Here is a 20,253-nt window from a genome sequence, read left to right as displayed (position 1 = left end):
GGGAACCGAACTCACGACCTTGCGCTTGCCAGGCAGGCGCTTTTGCCGCTGAGCTAAATCCCCAGCCCCCATTTTTTGGCTTTGGACAGGTTTAATGCTGGGTGTTCTTTTAAGAGAGCTGGATGCAGCGGTGACCCCCAGCTGGGGGCTTCTGTGTGCCATACGGCAGCTGGACCTTTTACAGCTGATGCCGATAACTACCTTGTATAGTGCTGTTGGTCACTGTGAGAGCCATAGTGCAGACCTCATCCCACTTAACCCTCACGGTGTGCAGGGCTCTCGTTTTGCCTGTGAGACAGTGAGTCCAGAAAAGGTAAGTAACTTGCCCAAGGTCACAGGGCAAGGGTCAGGGTTCAAACTTCATGCCCTGGACTTCTCAAATGTATTCCCCTGTCCTCAGCACAGTCCAGGAGCCTGCTGATCATGTGCTAACCGGTGAGGATGGGGTTGGCAAACTTTTTCTATAAAGGACCAGCTAACAAAAGCCCTTTTTCTGTAAAAGACTGTTACCCTTTGTTGACCTGACTAATGATGGGTCTGTGGTTATTTCTCAACTCTGCCGCCGCAGCATGACAGGTGAGGCAACTCACTTGTTTATAAACACAAGCAGTGCAGCAAATCTGCCAAACCTACACTGTCAGCACAAGCCGAGTGGTAAAATCTGCATGATTATTGCCCTCCTGTGACCACCAGGAAGCCAGATGATCGCTGTCCTCTCCACGGAGAGCACTTTAAGTTTCACTGTGTGCCCAGGACAGCACTGAACTTCTTACATTGTTTTCTCATCTAATCCTCTCAAGTTCTGCCGGAGGACAGCAGTGTCCCATTCCACAGACAATGCCACTGAGGCCAGAAAGGCACAGTAACTTGCCCAAGGTCATCCAAGGAGGATGGTCAAAGCTATCACACCCCAGCTCCAAGCCATCACACCACACTGCCATGGCCCTCAGAGAGCTGCCTCCCCACAGTGGCCTGAAGTCCAGCTTCCCCTGGCCCACACCTGACCGGATGCTACCTTCAGGACACACCTGATGCCTCCTGGCACCAGGGTGCGCACCCCCTTCTGAGAACCTGCTGTCCTCACTTGATACCTCAGGTGCCCTCGAGGCACCATGCTGTCCTTTCACCTGACTTTGCCTTTCTCTGCATTGGCCCATTGTGGGTTGATTTTACGGTGTCCCTTTCAGTGTCCCAAGCTCCTGGTGCCCCTGCAGTGGCCACATGCAGTGTTTACAGGCACCTTCCTCCTATTACTCCTTCGGCCCTGTCTCATGGGCATAGAGCAGTTTAAATGACCTCTGTGCCACAGAGATGCCCAAGGCCCAGCAGGTCATGCAGCCCTAACCCCTATCTCATGCCACCGTCACTCCCCTGGAGGATACTGGGGACAGACACTTGAGAAGCTTGTGTTCTAACAGCTCCTGTAACCTTTGAGTCATGTGGGTGCACAGAGGTGTCACTTTAGCAGCTTCTCTTTCTTGGCAATGACTTTCAGCCCTACAAATGGGCCACCAGATGCTCTGGAGGGGACACTGACAAAACAATGTTTCCCCAGCCTTCCAGCAGAGCAGACCATTGTGTATTCATTCAACAAATACTTTCCCAGCATTCAGCTAGGGCTAGATACCAACCTGGGTGCTGAGAAGGGAAGTCATCATGCAGATAGAACACCAGATAGCTAGGAACTGCTTCACAGTAATAACTGCTGGGTCCTCACAAGGCTGGGAGCTGACTAGCTGGAAGAATTGCAGCCTCTTCTACTCACCCCGTGTGAGGTCCAATAAATCTCACACGTCAATCTGGCTACTTTGGTCCTTTCCCCAGGGGCTTCCAACCAGGAGCATTCCAGGACCAGTGCCCAAGCCACGGCACACTTAATAAACGTGTCTTGATTGCATGGATCTAGCAACGCACGGCTAGATACTCTCAGTAGCTGTTGCCAGTATAAAAATCACAGTGTGCTGCCCAGATTCTTAGCATCCTTGGAAAGGATCCAGGAGGCCACTATAGAAGCAGCGTCGCTGAGTGTTAAGGTACCCCACACACAAACACACACAGTGTACACATACACTCTTTAGGAATTTAAAACAGAACTAAGATTTAGGCCACTCAAGGTGTTAAATATGACCAATGACGTAGAAACACAAATCATGCCCAGTTGGACGTACACACCCATATACACATGTACTTGAAGACTATCTAGGCCCTCAAATACATTCAAAGTATCCATGATAACCCTGAAAGACAGCTCGAAAGATAAATTCTTTCCAGTGATCTCCAAATGGGTCCACCTGCAGCCGGTCCCTCTACCTGCAGCTATTGTCCCGCCATCATCCCTTTTTCCACCTGCCCCACTTGAGGGTCCCCTAAGTGCCTGTCTGACACCATCTGCACCTTGCTCCCTTACCTCACCCCTTCCTTGCATGACTTCCAGATTTTACAAAAGATGAGAAAGCCTCTGAGGCCAACTAGGCTGTGACTCCACCTCCTGTCCTCACCCGGATTGCTCCGATTGACTGTGCTTCCTTGAACCTTGACCTCTAAGCCTCTTTCTCAACCCACCCAGGGACTCCTGATGACTGCAGTGTGTAATGATTAATTAGCATGCTGATATTTGTAAAGTGCTAAGCGGATGCTGCATTTTATGAGTCAACTTTATCTCTCAGAGCTCGCTAATCCCTGGTGCTTCCCCAGCATGGCAGACTAGCAGGACCACCCAGTTCTGGCGGGCTCTGGAATGTCCCCCAGTGCTCAGGCCACCTCCCCATCTCCCCAGGACCTGCTCCCAAAGCATTCTGCCCTTCTTGGACCCCACCTCTCTTTTGCAAAGTGCTGTTGTTTTTCTTAATGTTACTCCGCCCCTCCCCAAAAGACAAGTTACACAAGTGTATGTAGGAGGAGGAAAAGAAACATAAGTCAATGATGACTAAGTGTGCCTTGCTCCCTCGCCGCTGGAATCGCGTCAGAATTGGCTCGCGCTCTCCCCAGCCTCTGTAAAAATCCTTCACCGAGGGTGTGATTTTTCCTGAAGATCATTCTTTCCACATGACCAAATGCTGCAATGTGTCACCATTGCTGATCGTTGCTTTCTGCCAGAATCCATGTTTGGGGCACAGAGCTGAGGCTCATGCAGAAGCGATGACCCCTAAGAAAGAGGCCACTGATATTCCTGGAAGTTTCATCTACTGTCAGAGTTCATCAGTTATCTCCTCTTTTCTCTCACTACTGTTTTGGGGTTTTTTTTTTTTTTTTTTTTTTTTTGTTTTTTTTTTTTTTTTTTTTCTGGTACTAGGAATCGAACTCACGACCTTGCGCTTGCCGGGCAGGTGCTGTGCCACTGAGCTAAATCCCCAGCCCGTCTCTCTCTCACTACTTCTTTGGTTTCTGGGGAGGAAACAAGTGCTTTTCCTCAAGTGAAATGACCTTGGAAAGAAACAAGTTCAAACAAAGTGAGCCCCCAGCATGCACCTCTGGCTTTGGGACAGATCACATCAGTGGTCTCTCGGTGGGCGGTGCCACAGCCTCAAGCCTCAGAAGGGTGGGCGAAGCAATAGGCAGCTTGTGTTCTTGGCCTGTGGTCACAGAGCCTCCGACTTCTGCAAACCCTGAAAAGTGTGTGAAAAGTCACCCCAAGAGGTGCTAAAAAGATTCACCCATCTGGGCAGCACTTCCTGAGCTCTGAGTTGGAGAGCAGCAAGGCTCCAGCAGGCAACCCCCGCCTTTTATAAGGTGCAACCTGTACTGAAGGGGAGCTCCTGCACCTGTGTATCACCGTGCCTCAGCTCACCCCGGCTGCATCCACACAAGCCAAGTGGGAAGCTGACTGGGGAGCCCAATCCACACAGCCAGCCCAACTCATTCAAAGGAAACCCACAGTTTTATCACAGATATAGGTGGTTTTCCAAGAAAGAAAACTCCATCATGTACTCTTACAGGTAAGTTTGCTCCCGTGTCGAGCAGATGCAAACTATCCCATAATAAAGGCGGGTTTCTTTCATGCAGAAACTTTAGAAGTTGTAATTTGGGGTAAACTGAGGTTCCCCAGAGTTTAGAAAGTAAACTAACTGCTTTGTGAGGAAGACCAAGAATTTGGCAACCTAAGCACCTACAGCAATACTTTTAAACATTTTTGTCTATACCTCAGTCCTTTGCATTCATTAAATAACAGACCGTTTTTCTTCTGTCGGCCCCTTCAGCTGGGTATGAGACATGGAACCTGGCTGTTGGAAGTAGATGCACCAAATTGCCCAAGAATAACAGAAACTTAATTCTGAGCTTTAAAAAAGATGAAAAAGTGCATGGTGGCGTGGTGGCACACACCTGTAAGCCCAGGACTCGGGAGGCTGAGGCAGGAGGATCATTGCGAGTGCAAAACCAGCCTGGGCTACATAGTGAGCTCAAGGCCAGCCTGAACAGCATAGCGAGACCCTGTCTCAAAAAGAAGAAGAAGAAGAAGAAATCACTGAATCGGAACATTTTTACTCTTATGAACAAGTGAATGTTCATTTCACATTTTCTGAACTCTGAGGGTTTTTTCTGTTTCATTCTTTATAATACCTTTTAATTCAGTAATGTTCGTGAACAAAGTGACACCTAGGCGAAGAATGTCTTTCTGCACAAATCGCTCCGTAGCAGCTGCCTAGCTGCACCTTCTCAGGGGCTCTCTGCCTCCACTGCAGTTTTTAGGCCCTTCATTCCTCTTTGCACCTTGGCTTGTGAGCCTGGTGTCACGGATTCCTCTGCATTGCCCTAACATTTAAGACAATACACACAGTGCGAAGTCCCCCATCTCCAGCTGGTGTGACCACCCTCCCTGGGTGCTTGTTAAAATGCCGGCTCCCGAGTCCCACCCTTGGGATTAGGATCGGCTGTCTGGGTTGGAGCCTGGGAATCTGTATTACAGCCAGTGGTTCTGAGACTGGAACTTTGCAGTTTTAAGGTGACAGACTGGATCCCAGAGATAAACCCTCCTGGATTCTTCCCCCAGCTCCCTCCTATGAGTCTTTGAGGAGAACACCTCTCTTCTAGGGTCCCCTCCAAATATCAACATCAAGAGCTCCCCGTCAGTCCCCTGAGAGTGGAGTCATAGGCAACAGCCCGGCCCCGCGTCTATTCTGCAGAGTCATCCCTGTGCTGGAGCGGCCCTAGGGGAGAGGACCACGCGGTCCCCTGTCCTTCTCCCCCGCCTTGCAAGACCTTTCCAGGGTGGGCCGGGTCCCATCTCCTTCTGGTGCCTCCTTGCAGAAAGAGGCCTCGGTTCCATCTACCCTGTCCTCCCGCTCTCTCGCGGGTCCACCTTCTTCAGACCCTGCAACCCTCCCTGAGAACGCCAGTGTTTCGCCTCCATGTCTCCATGGCAACCGACAGAGTGTCACAGATACAGGATGGTGACTTCACAGCAAGGGGATTCCAGAGAAGGGGTTAGGGGGATGCCTCCCGGAGCCCCTGACCCACACCCACCCGAACTTCGGCCGGGTAACCCCTCTCCCTTCCCGCGGCGACTCAGCTACCCCCCTGAGAACACGTTGGGGAGGCGCGATGGCTTCTCATGACAACCCCGTCCCCAGGCCCCCAGGGGTTAGTGACGGCGGGCTGCACCCATTGTGGTGGGCATACGAGACCCCCGGGGCGACTGAAAGGACCCCAGCGCCGGGTGCTCGCTGGCCCGGGGAGGCGGGGCGCGGGGGCGGGGCGGCGGTCCCCGAAGTCCCACCCCGGGGCGGTGCCGGCTGGGCAGTGTCAGGAAGAGGAAGCGCGCGGCGCGCTGCAAGCAGGGGCCGGGTCGGGCCGAGCAGCGCCGCGCGGGCCACCATGGCCACGGACGAGCTGGCCACCAAGCTGAGCCGGCGGCTGCAGATGGAGGGCGAGGGCGGCGGCGACGCGGCCGGGCAGCCGGGCCTGAACGGGGCGGCGGCGGCCGGGGGCCCCGGGGCGCCCGACGAGGCGGCTGAGGCGCTGGGCAGCGCGGACGACGAGCTGAGCGCCAAGCTGCTGCGGCGCGCGGACCTCAACCAGGGCATCGGAGAGCCGCAGTCGCCCAGCCGCCGCGTCTTCAACCCCTACACCGAGTTCAAGGAGTTCTCCAGGAAGCAGATCAAGGACATGGAGAAGATGTTCAAGCAGTGAGTGCCCGGCCCCCGCCACCCCGCGCCCCGGCCTCCCGCGAGCCCGAGCCCCCGTCCCCTGCTCCCGCGCCACCCTGGGCCCCAGCCACCAGCCGCGCGCCCCAGAACCCCGCACGCCCGCGCTGGGGACTCGGCACCCTCCTCCTGGTCATCACGAGGCTTCCAGACCCGCCACTCCATGCATCTGGGTCTGGGGATCCCCGTCCCTGGCATGTGACCCGTCCTCCTCGGGATGCTGCCCCCGTACGCCAGGAGTCCCCGCATCGGGGACCCTGGGCTCTTTCCAGGTAATCGCAAGGCCCCGCCGCCACCGCACATGGGCGCCAGACCCAGGCTCAGGCCCAAGACCCCTCTACCTGTTGGTGACCCTTCCCCCCACCCCCATTCCACACCCGGAAACCAGGGGCGACGTCCCAGCAACTGGCGTTCCCCACCCCACGCTCCCCCAGTGCCTCTCAAGGGGCGGGGGGACCATTCCCTGCACCTGTGCCCCAGACATGGCTTTCCTGGGCTTGTTCCATTTCTTCCGCTCACTCAGATCCGCCAAGACATGGGTTCTGGCGGGGGCGCCCCCACCCTGGAGTTTTTCGGGTTTACTAGTAAACTGGGGGCAGAGAGTCTGTAGCCCCTTCCACTCCCGCCCTCACACCCTTGATCTGGTGGCCTTTCCAGGGAGTTCCCCTGGGTCCCTGTTTCCCACTCCCACCAGCCTCCCCTGGCCTCCCCTGGGGGCTGAGTGCCCTCCGGGCTTGACTCTGTCCCCGCCCATCCTCCCTCCTCCTCTTGCCCCACCCCACACCCCTGCACCCTGCTTCTGCTTCTGTCAAGGCCCTCACCCTCCCTCCTGCGCCTCCCCTCCCTACAGAGGGTCCCGGATGCCCCAGGCCCACTCCTGTTGTAGCTGACGCCCATTTACTCCCAGCCGCGCCCTTTACCCCACAATTCCACACACTGTGTGCTCCCTAGCTTAGACGGACACCCCTAGGCTGGTGGGCGCAGCCCTTCCACCCCCTAGAATACAAAACTTGATACTCTTGGGGGGCGCAGTTCCCCTTCAGGTCCGTCCCTGGGTCCACCGTCCTGGGGCTTGAGATGGGCGGCCACTGTTCCCCAGCTATGTTTGTGCCCAGTGGTGACAAGTGTCCAGTCCCTCTCCCCTTGGTGGCCTTCCCCACTTCCTGTTGCCCGTCCCACTCGCCTGGCTCCCAGAGAGTGGACAGCCCTGGTGTTCGGGCAGAGTGGATCAGAAGGGGGAAGGACCAATCTGGGCGCTGAGGTGTCGGGGAGATGAGAGGTCTGGCCCAGCCCGCACAGGCCACGCAAGGCCGAGGGAGGGGTGCCCCAAGCCTGGCCCCAACTTGGCTGGCAGGCAGAGGGGTGTCAGCCCCGCCACACATAGCTGGCAGTGCTCAGACCCAGAGCAAAAGGCCCAGGAAGGAGAATTGTGCAAGCACACAGTGTGAGGAAGGCTCTCCCTACTTCTCTCTGCATCTGCAGCTTCTGCATTCGCCCCCCACGCAGGGGAAGAGGGTTTCAGTTCCCAGGCTCTCGTGGCTGGAAGCTCCATACTTTTTCAGGAGTCAAATCCTTGACCCCTCCACCCAGGACCTCTGTGTGGAAGTCCAAGGGCCCGAGCAGCCCAGCTCTAACTCCAAGTCTTGTTCCTCAAAGCCAGGAGACGGGGTGTCCACATTCCAGGAAGAACAGACTGAAAACTCCTGAGCCCTTCCTGAGCGCTTCCTTGTAGAGCTTGCCCCGTGCAGGAGCCCAGAGGCAGGCGTTGCACAAGGACAGATCCGAGCCTTGATAGGACTGAGACAGGAAGGAGCTCCTCAGGTCTCCCCCAGATCCGATAACCTGGGGCTGTTTTCGTGACCCTTGGGCCCATGAGGGGTTGCGGGGCAGACAGACAAGTCAGATAACTTGCTGAGACCACACAGCTAGAAAATGGTGGGGCTGGGACTCGAACCAGGGTCGGTGACTTCAAAAACCCATATTGTTCCTTTCCGGGTTTCCCATGACAGGCATCTGCATCTTCCATTCCTGTCTTCCGAATGAATGGCTGACTTTCCACGTCATGTACCTACCGGGAGCCCTCGTTTCTCCTTCCCCCTGGAGCCCTCCTTCTCTTGGGCTTCCATGGCATCCCTACCCCCTCCAAAAAATAAGCTGTTTGGGAGGACCCAGGCGCCCCCAAGTGAGCAGGGCATGGGACGCTGCTGTTTGCTTGGCAGGGCCTTGGGGGAAGGGTCTTGAAACTGCGTTTGCAACTGTGCTGTATGGGGGCCAGTTTGATGAGCGGTGCTTTAGCAGGGATGAGGGGAAGCTGAACTCCTCCAAGCCACCCACCTCTTGGCACCAGCAGCGCTTGTTGGGGTACTGGGAGGGGTGCGAGGGGACAGGAAAGGGCCGAGAAGCTGGACCTCTAGAGAAGGAAGTGCCACCCGCCGGGGGCCCTGGCCAGAGTGGAAGGCTGCAGATTTTGTATTCAAGGAAACAAGGCTTCACTGTGCCAGCCGAGCCCAGCCCGGCCCCGGCTGGGAGCGGCCAACAGACGGCCTCTCAGGAGGACAAAACCGCCCATTCTGCCGCCACTGCCCAAGTGGGGCTGCAGCCTCCTGGGTCCCAGCAGGGCCTGGGGATCACAGCCAGGGCATCGCAGCCAGAGCTCTGCTGGGAACCGAGGGCCGGGAGGAGGGAGCCTGCGCCCTGAGGAGCCGCGCCGCAGCCAGCAGCCAGAGACAGCCGGCAGAGGGCCGGGAGCCAGCCTGTGTGCAGGGGCCACAGCTGGGAAGCCTGCCTTCCATCCCATCAAGCCGGCCCTCCCCGGGCCTCAGTCTACCCGTGCTTAAAGGGGCAGGCTGTATCTGAGGGCTCCCAAGGTCCTCCAGCTCTGACGTAGGTCTGCATATCGGAACTGTATGGGGACCCTGCAGGTGCGTCCTGAGGACGGCGGGCGCTCACGGGGAACCGGGGCCTCTCTGCCATCCCCGGTCCTCGGGCTTAGTCATGCTCTTCCTCCCAGAACGTGAAGGTTGGCTCCAGCCCTCCCCGCTTCCTCCTCCCCTCTGGAAACTGAGGCCCAGAAAGGTATGGTGATTTGCTCAGGCTCTCAGGGAGGTCGTTGTCCTTGCCTGTGCAGCGGGGCTGGTGGTCCCTGCTTCTTCTCGGGCCAGGACTTGGAGGTGATGCACAGAGGGTTCAGCCAGGTGCACAGGGCATCACAGCCTGGACTCTCGGCCGCCCTCATGTGGCCTCGGGCTGCATCCATGGCCTCCAGCCCCCCACCTTTCCTCCCTCCCTCTAGGAAGCGCCCTCAGAGACCCTCAGGGATGCCCGCTCCTGGCTGGCAACAGCCCAGGTGAGGCTCTGCAGGGCTCTGTAAGCTGAGACCTGCCACAGGGTAGGCAGCCTTGGAATCTGAGGAAGGTGGCCTAGTTCCTGTCCTGCCCGGCCCTGTCCCCAGCTCCTCCCCGACCTCATCTCATGACCCCTTGCGTCAGGCAGCCAGGCAGGCTTCCCTTTCCTTCTGGCCGCTCTTCCCCCCAGGGCCTCCTGAGGCCACCCCGCCCTCTCCACCCTTCCCTCAGTGTTAGGAGCAGGGACTTAGGAACCCACCCGCACTGGGTTCGAATCCCAGGTGCAGGGGTGTGGGGGGTGGGGGAGGGCTGGAGCAAGTTCCTTAAACCTATCTGTGGCTCCCTGCCTCATCCTGAGACAGAGATGAGATAGTACCCACTTCAGAGGGCAGGAAAGAACTTAACCCGGAGCTTGACACAGAGTAGGTACTTACTAAATTACGGTCACCATCATCCCCAGCCCAACATAACCCTCTCCGGATTAGTGGTCGCCAGGCATGACACTGAGACAGCCCCGCACGGGCTGCTGGCTGCCTGCACTCACCCCCACAGGGCTTCCAGGCTGGCCACAACCCTTTGCTTTGGACCAGAGTGACGGACACCTGGCCCGAGAATCCTGCCTTCCTCCTGCCAAACAGACTGATTGACAGCTACATATGGCTTTGATAAATAACAAAAATGGAGAAATGAATTCATTAGCACTTAATTATGTGGAAGGCAGGTGGCAGAAAAAAAGGAAGAGCAAATAGCCCTGGAGTGACACAAAACGGGGACTCCAGCACCTGCCTGTCCCCACCCCACTGGGTACTGGGCTTCTCTGAAAGCCTCCTTTTTTCCCCTGGGGCTACAGAGCCTTCCTGGTAAAGTACTGAGGATTAGGTGTGAAAAAGCCCAGCCAGTGTCTGGGCCGCGGGATGGTGTTTATGGAAAACAAGATTCCATCCCCTTGCTCACTCTCCAACAGCTTATTAAGCTTCTGCTGCGTGCAAGTTCCAACAAATGGGGGCGATCAAGTTCCTGCCCTGGAGAGGCGTAAAGTCTCATAGAGAGTGGTGATGTTCCTGGCTCATTGGCGCTAGAGAAGGTGGACCCACAGGCCTAGAAATGCAGGGGCCCCTTACTCCTGCCATAGACCCAAGGCTGTCACCGCAGCCCCCACAGCCAGCCCTTGCCCTGTGTCCTTGTTGAGTGGAGGTTCTTGCCGCTGCCAGGGGAACAGATTTTGGTTCTTAGGGGTCAGTTCAACCCTCACACCAGCACAGGGAGGTGGACTGATCATTGTCCCCACTTGACAGACCAGGAAATGGAGGCTCAAAGAGATGGTGGTGCTTGCTCGAGGTTTTAAACTCTGGTGACAAGATTAGAACCAGGTGCACCTGCAGAGAGCCCCCAGCACAAGTGGACTGTGGTCCTGGTCGAGGGTGAGGACGCCCCCACAGCGTCAGGGGAGCCCCCCTCCGTGGAGGCAGAGACTAGGCCCTTGCCGCCTGCCGCAGCCCAGAGCTCGGCTCGCTTGGGGAGCTTCCCAGCACCCTGGGGAGGGAGGATCTCCTGACCCTGAGCCCACTCTGTTCCTCCCACTTCCTGTCTGCGTCTGAGTCACCTCTCCTCACTCCGCTGGGGACTTTCTGGGTCCCCCTCGGCCTTCCTGCCTGCCTTCTCTTTTCCTGCATCTCGTCCACTCCTCTCCTGCCACCTGGGTGCCAGGCCTGGTTCTGGCTTCAGCTGGGAGAGTCTGGGCGAGGGACCCAGGCCCCACTGGCTCCTCCCTGCAGGCCAGCCAAGCCGGAGGAGGTGTAGTCACTCTGCTGCCTTGGCAGGGACGGTCCCCGCACCCTCCCACAGCTGCCCAGCTGCCCTCTCCTTGGCTGACTTCCACTTTCAAGGAGAGCAGAGACGGTTCAGTGCCGGGCAGGTGTGGCTATCCAGGCCCAGACCCCGGCCCCGGCACTCTCGAACACAGAGGAGCCCGTCCTAGCACTTCCCCACTCACTGGGCTGCTTTTGAGTCTTTTCTTACTACCCTGTGAGATTATCGTCACCCGCGTGACCTACGCAGAGCCCGGGTCTCAGAGTGGTTACGGCCAGAGTCTCTCAGCTAGTAAGGGGCAGAGGCAGGATTTGAACCTAGGTCTGCCAGCCACGTAAGCTGCACCCTGGAGATTGTTAGAAATGTAGAGGCCCATACACCCCAAACCTGTCAGATCAGAGACTATGTCTTTACCAGACCCCCCAAATGTGGTCAGGCCGGCCCATAGCCTGTCCCTACCACCTGCCTAAGGGCGACCTACAGGAGACCTTAGCTAGGTCGCTTCATCTGTCTGAGCCAATCAGGGATAATAAGATGAATGGAGTCACCATTAAGCTAAACAAAAATAAACAGGGGTTATGTCAGGCATTCAGTAAGTGCTCTTTACAATCAGTTTCACAACCACCATTATAAGGAAGAGAGGTGGGGAAGGAGGCAGTGGTGGAGATTCCAATATGAATTGAATGCCGAGTCTAAAGCCAGGGGTGCCCTGAGCTTGTAAGTAGCACCCTCTCCAGCCAGCTGTCCACCCAGGGCCCTGGTAGCCCAGAAGGCCCTCAGCAAAGCCCTGGAGTGCAGTGAAGGGGGACAGAACTGGGGCTCCTTGTGCTTCCAAGCCAGCTGCTCCCCTCCTCTGCCCGTGCGACAGCTGTAATGGCTGCTTCATTCTGCCGCTAAGTGGCAGAGAGTGGACATGGCCGAAAGGGGCCACCTTAGGGAAGCAGGGTGCGTCCTGCCTTCGGAGGTCATCAAAACACCAAGCAGGAAAACTGCACTGGGAATTTGATCCTCCTGACAGGTGTAATGAAATGCCCTTCCAACCCTGAAGCACTCTGATAGAGTTGTTGCCTCTGAACTTGGACCAGTCACTTCCTTTCTGAGCCTCAGTCTCTTCGTCTGTTAAATGGGGATGTTTGTGCCTGTTTTGCAGAGTTCTTGTAAAGCTCTGGTGCCAAACACTTGGCATAGTAAGGGCTCAGCAGAGTAGCCAGTAGTGACCATATCAGTGTGTGGGGGCACAGGCCTGGGTACAGGGCCAGGGCCCCGATGCTATAGCCATTGCCACCCGTGCCCCTTGGTTATCAGAACTGGTAGGGGCCAGGAGCAGAGAAGCAGCCAGCTGGGTGGGACGGAGCTCAACCCAAGGATAGGGTCTGCCTGGGTAGCGGCCCGTGTGCTGCTTTCAGTGGGGGATGGGAGGGATTCTGTCACCAATGTCCAGGGCAGCAGCTGCTGAGAACTATTCAGGGGCGGTGGGGAGGAATGTGGGCATGATGCCAGGCCCCACAGCCTCCCTGCACGGCTGGAGAAAAGTGCTGAGCTCCCAGCCTGCTGGATGGCATTGGCTTCCCGAGCAGGCCCCACACGGGGCTCTCAGCCCAGTCCCCCAAGCCTGAGAATGTGACACGCTCTGTGGGCCAGGGAGAAGGGGGGAAAAAACTTCCAGCCCTGTGACCTCGGGCTGCTGCTGCCCTCTCTGGCCCTCAATCCCCTCTGTGATAGGAAGCAGGTGGAGACTGTGGGTGGATCTTGGGGTGACCTCCCTTCTGAACCCACTACCAATATCACCATTTTAAAATACTATATGTGGCCGGGCCTGGTGGCGCAAGCCTGTAATCCCAGCACTCGGGAGGCTGAGGCAGGAGGATTGTTGCAAGTTGGAGACCAGCCTGGGCTACCAAGTGAGCTCAAGGTCAGCCTGAACTGCAGAGTGAGACCTTGTCTCAAAAAAAAAAAAAAAAATACTGTATGTGTAAAGTACTTAATGGAGTATCTGGGTGTTGTGCCACATCCCTATAATCCCAGCACTCAGGAAGGCTGAGGCAGGAGGACTGCAAGTTTAGCCCAGGCTGAGCAACTTAGTAAGCTCTTGTCTCAAAATTTTAAAAAAATTTAAAAAGAGCTGGGAATGTAGCTTAGTTTAAAGGCCCTGAGTTCAACCCCCAGTACTGAAAAAATTTTTTAAAAGTCCGTATAACAGCCATTGTTATAATAATGAAATTAACAGGTGTTAAGCACCTACTAGGTACTGGCCATTTATAGCCACACTTGCACTTACTCTTTAATAATACTAAAGGCAAATAGGCACATAATAATTGGCGGCCGGTAGCGTGTATTGCTGTCTCCCGTGTTCTCATCTTGGTCCTAACGTGAGTCCTTTGATGTTGGGGGAAATTGAGGTTTGTGAGGTTAGGTGTCACCAGCCAGCAGGTGGCAGAGCTGAGGTTTGGTTCCAGGTCTGTCCAAGCACACGCTTCAAGGCCTTTTGCCAACGGGTTAACCCGGAAGCTGGCTGAGCCCAGGGCCTAGGCCACAGGGTGCTGTCTGGTGCCAGGGCCTTGTGGGGACCCCTCCACAACCCCTCCTTCCGGGGCCCCAGGTGTCTCCCAGCCCTGGGTCACCTGGCCTTGGAGCTGGATGTGTTGGCACTGCGGCTAGCCCCTGCATTGTCCTCCTGGGGGCCCGAGACTGCCAGGGAGGGAACCGACCCGGTAATTGATTGGCCCTTGATTGATACAAGTGGCGGTTCAAACCACAGTTTGAACCACGGCCCAGCCAGACCTCAGAGCTGCCAGGAACAGAGGAATCCACAGCCTAAGCTTCCTTTCAAGTTTGGGCACAATCTGCACTTCTGAGATTGATCTGCCAGTGGCTTTGGCAGAAACTCACGCGCTATACACTCGCGCAGCAAAGCCGGCTGGGCCCTGGAGCTTGGAGGGAAGCGGGCGTGGGGCGTCCTGGGCTGCTTGCTCGTCCCCGCCTAGCCCTGACTGACCTTGCAGGGCACAGGGGCTGTAAACACAGTGCCTCACTGCAGTGGCGTTCATACTCCATTCACAGAGCCAGCCCCGTGGGCCGGGCCTTTGCTAAGTGCTCAGCGAGTCCGAGCTCAGTCAGTCCTCACGGTGACCCCGTGAGCGACACCAACACATCAGGGCTTCTAAACCTCAGGGACACTGGCAGTCGGGGCTGAGTCGCCTGGGGCGGGGACCGTGATGTGTAGCAGCATCCTGGCCTCTGCCCACCTGATGCCAGGAACGGCCTCTTGCCAGGGAGAGAACACAAACATCCGCAGGTGTTGCCGCGTGGCCCCTGTGATATGCACAACCTTGAGAAGCCGGGGCGGTGCCGGTGCAGCCCGGCTCCCCGCTGACCTTGACCTATCCAGGAGAGAGGTGGGGGCTCGGTGTGCCCAAGGGGGTCCGTGTGAAGCGCTGGAAGGGCGGGCTCTACCATCACCCCCAAGTCCCCCCAGACAGAGGCCCCCAGCCACCTCTGGCCTGTCTGCTCCCACTCAAACCTCTCCCCCGGGGCGGGAAGGCAGCCTGGGGACCCTGAGTTTCCTCCAGGGTTCCCAAGTCCCACCTTTTTGCGCTGTCTCTTCCGACCACAGACGCACTTGCTTGGGAACTATTTATACCCCTCGAACAAATGCTCCCCTTGCTCCGGGCAGACTTGGTCTGTGCTCCGCAAGCGGCCCCAGGACACAGGCAGGGGTTTGGGCATAGAGCACATGTGCCTGGTGTGTGAGCCTGATGGATGTGGGATAGAGGCCCAGCTCTTTCCTGACTGCTGTGTGACCTTGGGTGGGTCACTTAACCTTTCTGAGTCTCTGTGAGCTAAGATGATTATGAGGCTTAAGGAAGTGAGTTTTCCAGCTCAAAAGCAGATGTAGGAAGTTCCGGCAAAGATTACATCTAACCAGAGAAGGGAGCAGGAGCTGGGAGCCCAGCAATGGCCCAGGAATGAGACGTGCGTTTGTACAGGATGTCCAAGTCCCCAGGACGCAGGTCTCCGGAGACCTAGCCTCTCTGTGTCACGCTGCCGTCACCTACAGTGCTGTCACTCAGCCAGCTGGAGGTCTGGGGGCTGCACAAGTTTGCAGTAGGCACAGGAAAGCCTGTTTGTCACCGCAGCCCCTGCCCCTGCCCCCGCTGTCCTAGGAGCTGGGCGGGCAGGTGTTTGGACAGCATGATAAGAGGGTTGTGTGCTCCAGGCAAGGCGGCACCTCCCCCAGCAGGGGGCAGGCCTGGAGGCCACCTCGAACCCCTCCGCACGCACACACACCCACGCAAGCCACAAGGAGGGGGTGCCTTCCAACTCCCACCCGGTCCCACCTTGCCAGGTGTTTGGGGGGTGGAAGAGAAGGAAGCGTACAGGCTGGAGGCCTTGGATCACTGTCCCTGTGCCAGGCTGCCTGGGTCTCTGCCACTCCCTGGGGCCCAGGCACAGCTAGTTCCCAGCCATGCCCTAGTCCTGCCCCTCCTGCTGTAACCCTTGGCCCTGCCTCTGCTTCCCTCCTCGACAAAGGCGGGCAGAGACCCACAGTACAGGCAGCCCTGCAGCCCTCCCTTGATTCATGGGTTATTTATTCACTCAACACCTGCAGTGCCTGCTAGGTGCCTTTTACCTTCCCTACTCCAGGGCCTTAGCATAAGCGAGGGGCCCGAAGTTCGATCCTCAGCCCAGAAAAACAAAGCAGGCCACCTTTCACATCCTCTAGCCTGTGCTTCTCAACTTGGGGGTGGCTTTGGACCCCAGGGGACATGTCCTAATACCTGGGAGACACATTTGTCTGTCACAACACAGGACGCCCCCCCAACACAGGATGCCCCCCACACACACACAGCAAGCTGTACCCTGCCCACCATGCTGCAGTCAGGCAGAATTGCCCGCCCTGACTCACAAGCCTGCCATCAGAAGTGGAGCCAGGAGATAGGCTGAGAGGTCCCTCAAGTGTTCACCCATAACCAGGAGCTGCTGGAGCTGGTCAGAGCTGGCTCTACACCCTGTGCAGTGTGGATTCTGTCTCACCACTCATTCATGTCACGGCAGTCCAGGGCAGCTATGGTTTCAGCTTCCTTGTGCTACAGATCTGGCAAAAAGTTAGCGCTGTTCAACATGCAGGAGATGCCAGGATGAATGATGAGTTCCCCATCATTAGAGGTAACCAAGCAGGAGCAGAGCCATGTAGCAGGTTTCTGTCTGGTCTGAGGTTCCTTCTAGCTGTGACAGATGACATTGATATACGGCCTCCAAATGATATAGGGAAATATAACTCCCAACCTGCTACATGTCTGATACACTGAATTCACGTTCCCCAAAGTTGAAGAATGAATTCAGAGGAACAACGGAGGTTAAGTATAGGAAGTTTTTTGGGTTTTTTGTCTTTTTGAGACAGGGTCTTGCTATACAGTTCAGGCTGGCCTTGAGCTCACTTTGTAGCCCAGGCTGATCTTGAACTTACAATGATCCTCCTGCCTCAGCCTCCCGAGTGCTGGGATTACAGGCATGCACCACCCCACCCAGCAAGAGTAGGAAGTTTTATTTAGGGTGTGACAGCTCCCAAAAGAGACAGGAGGACACCTGAAAAGTGTGTTGCCAACCAGTCTACTGCTCAAAGGAACTTTGATAGTGCAAGATCCTGAGGTGGGTACAACATGGGACAAAGCTGTGATTAATCAGTAAGATTACAAGTATAGCCGCTTGGGCAACGTTGATCCAGTGGGAAGCAGGTCGTGTAGCAAGTGTTCATGGAAAGAAGGACCTTTTTTGGAAGAGACAAGTCAGGAGGTCCTAGTCACCCACCTGCACCTGTTCAGATTATCAATTGTAGTGTATTGCTTATCCCGGGGGAGTTATGTGGGTGTAGTCATTCCATCTTTATCTTGAAGCCTGGCCTTCAACAAATGCTCCTCCACCCACAGTTGTAAGTTCTTGTTCTTATCTTCCGCACCGACTCCTTCCAGGCCTGGCTCTGTCTGATGCTGCCTGTATTTCTGCCTCACTTAGCCATCTATGGTGACAGGATGGGGAGGCACCGTCCGAGCCCCTGGGATCCCTACACTAAGCTTGTGGCCTCCAGCCAGTCAGATTTCAGTACACCAAGTCCTTAGCCCCTGTCTGCGCCCACAGGTACGACGCCGGGCGGGATGGCTTCATCGATCTGATGGAGCTCAAACTCATGATGGAGAAGCTTGGAGCTCCCCAGACCCACCTGGGCCTGAAAAACATGATTAAGGAGGTGGATGAGGACTTCGACAGTAAGCTCAGCTTCCGGGAGGTGAGTCCCACCCCAGCCCTCTCCCCCAGGGGGCTGCCCCTGAGGCCCTGGTGGCCAGAGAGAGACCTGCCCCTTTGTCCCTGAATGACATGGGACTGGGGCAACCTTGGGTGACTTCACACTCAGGACCTTGGTCCTCCCTCGCCCTGAGCAGGAGCTGTGGATAACCTGTTCTCGGGGGAGGAAATAGGGTCTCAAAGCCGCGGTGGGGTGGCCTGCAGGGGGCCTTGGGAGAGTCCCGGGAGCTGTTCAGAGTCAGAGGACACAGGTTCTGATCCTTCTAAACTGAGACTTCAGGCACCTGCTGCCTCTGAGCCTCCCTTGTAGAAGAAACAAGCAGAGTATTTGTTTGGGGACCACTGGGACGTGCAAAGTGGGTGTGATTGTTAGCGGGAGCTGAATGTGGACAAAGAGGAGTCACCTGGCCTCCCATTGTGCAGAGGGGCAAACTGAGGCCCGGGGAGGGAGGCACAGGAGCATGGAGGGGTGAGACCCGCTCTTCAGCTGCCTGGGCCTGGTGTGGCAGGGACTTTGACCCCTGTGTTCCACTACTGACACCTCACGCCCCTCCCCCTGCAGTTCCTTCTGATCTTCAGAAAGGCGGCGGCTGGGGAGCTGCAGGAGGACAGCGGGCTGCACGCGCTGGCCCGCCTCTCCGAGATCGACGTCTCCACTGAGGGTGTCAAGGGCGCTAAGAGCTTCTTCGAGGCCAAGGTGAGGCGCCTGAGGACCCGTGCACCAGGCGGGTGTGCCCCGAGCCCGGGCGCCTCCCCTTCCTGTCCCTGCCATTTCCCGCGGGATGGGCACGCACGGTCCAGGAGCCGAGGCTGCGGGACAACAGAGCAGATCCGGAGCTGCCTGTTCCATGGGGAGCTGACCCTCAGCCCCAGCCTGGGGAGGGCCAAGGGGCCCTTTGTTCCAAACGGAGAAACTGAGGCTCAGAGAGGTGACGGCAGCACCATGTGTGGGGCCAGGGCCGTGCACGGGGCCCAGGGTGGAGGCCCTGCGTGCTCAGATCCCGCCCGCCCCGCCCAGGTGCAGGCCATGAACGTGTCCAGCCGCTTCGAGGAGGAGATCAAGGCCGAGCAGGAGGAGAGGAAGAAGCAGGCGGAGGAGATGAAGCAGCGGAAAGCGGCCTTCAAAGAGCTGCAGTCCACCTTCAAGTAGCGAGGCCACAGCCACCGCCGGCCCTGCCCGGGGGCCGGGGGGCAGGGAGGGAGGCGCGTGGGAGGCGGGGCGGGACCACCACTAAAACCTAAGTTGTGAATGGAGCTAGTCCAGGGGTCTCTCACGCTGCCCGGCCACTGCCTGCGCCCTTCCGCTGATCCCACAGCTGCGACCCCAGCGCCGCCCCTGCCTGGCCCAGCCCTCCCTGGCCACCCCTGCGCCTCACACCTCTGGCCCAAGGTTCTGCTGTGCCTGTGTGCCTGGCCCCTCACCCATCCCGTCCCATCCTCCTGCTCTAACCAGCAGGCTGCCCTGCCCGGCGCCCGCGACAGCCCCCTACCGGATGGGAGCGCAAACACAAGAAGGATCGAGGCTGTCCCCTTAGAGCAGGGTGGGGGGCCCGTGGCAGGCACCAGGGGAGCTGCCCCAGGGCCTGTCCTCCAGCTCTGCCCCACAGTCTGCTGCGATGGGCGGGCTTCTGTTTCGGTGAAGGGACCCAGGCCCTGGCACCCCATGGTGACGTAGAGATGGGGCCCAGCCAGGCAGGGTGAGGGGCCGCTGTGCCGAACTACCTCACGGGCCGCACTCTGCCAGGCCTACCATGGGGTGGTGGGTGGGAAGGCTTGGGGGGCAGAAACACCACCCCCTGATGCCCCCGCACATCCTGAAGTTCCTAGGGGGCTGCGGAGAGAGAGGGGTGGGGAGGAGGGGCTGGGGTCCCCCAAGATGGGCTGGAAGTGTCTGCACCGCCGCTGGGGAGCAGGGCCTGACCCCCTTCCCACCCTCCTTCCCGAGCGATGCCCCTGGCTTTGTCCCTAGCTGCTTCCGCCCATCACAGCCACCCCTGGGAAGCATGGGGACCCCCATGCCATCGCCAAAGGGGCATGGCCAAGGCCCCCGCCACCGGCCGTCCTCTCACAGCCCCCTCCCCGTGTGCTTGCTCACGTGTGTGTGTGTGTGTGTGTGTGTCTGTGTGTCTTGCCGTGTTGTGAAACTGTGACCGTCACCTAGTCCAGACAAGTGAACGGCCATGGAGGCCACAGTTATGCAACTTTCGGTGTGTGTCCTGACAGCGTCACTGCTTTTTAAACTCGATCGATAACTCTTTATTTTAGTACTACGCCCTGGGAGCCCCCAGAGCTCCCAAGGGACTCGAAGAGGTTTTATTTTTTTGGCCTGAGAACCTGCAGGACGTCGGAGGTGCCTGGCCCCGTGCGGTGGCCTTCACCCTGGGTTGCGTTTGCCTTAGCGGATATGTTTATACAGATGAATATAAAATCTCCTTCTTCTTTTGGCTTTTTGCTTTTTATATTTTTCTTCATCCCTTCTCATCCCCCCCCCCAAAAAAAAGCTACTTCTTCATTGGGTGGTACGATTATTTTTTTTAACTAAAATAAGATAAAATTCTATATTCTTATGTGTGTGTGGTTCTTGCTGGCGAGTGGGGCAGGGGGCTGGGGAAGGAGGGGACAGCGTGAGGTCACCTGAATGTGGGGCGGTCATGCTGAAG

General features: G+C 57.3%; 1 protein-coding gene across 1 annotated transcript; it reads left to right on the top strand.

Moving 5' to 3' along the window:
* Positions 1-5,434: 5,434 nt before the first annotated feature.
* Efhd2 (EF-hand domain family, member D2) lies at positions 5,435-20,152 on the top strand. Its single transcript, XM_005409875.2, has 4 exons — positions 5,435-6,122; positions 17,429-17,576; positions 18,156-18,290; positions 18,612-20,152. The coding sequence occupies exons 1-4, from the start codon at positions 5,539-5,541 to the stop codon at positions 18,741-18,743; spliced, it is 999 nt and encodes a 332-aa protein (XP_005409932.1). The 5' UTR covers positions 5,435-5,538; the 3' UTR covers positions 18,744-20,152.
* The last annotated feature ends 101 nt before the right edge of the window (positions 20,153-20,253 follow it).

This window comes from Chinchilla lanigera, unplaced genomic scaffold (assembly GCF_000276665.1).
Source record: "Chinchilla lanigera isolate Chin_1 unplaced genomic scaffold, ChiLan1.0 scaffold00126, whole genome shotgun sequence".
NCBI lineage: Eukaryota > Metazoa > Chordata > Mammalia > Rodentia > Chinchillidae > Chinchilla > Chinchilla lanigera.
Note: the sequence above shows the minus strand (reverse complement) of the source record. Positions and strands in the feature narration are given on the sequence as shown.

Excerpts from the sequence above, each read along its gene's own strand:
- Efhd2 (XM_005409875.2), top strand. The coding sequence starts at position 5,539 with ATGGCTTCTCATGACAACCCCGTCCCCAGGCCCCCAGGGGTTAGTGAC. Across the intron at positions 6,123-17,428 it reads ATGGAGAAGATGTTCAAGCA|GTACGACGCCGGGCGGGATG; the intron begins GTGAGTGCCCGG and ends CTGCGCCCACAG. Across the intron at positions 17,577-18,155 it reads GTAAGCTCAGCTTCCGGGAG|TTCCTTCTGATCTTCAGAAA; the intron begins GTGAGTCCCACC and ends CTCCCCCTGCAG.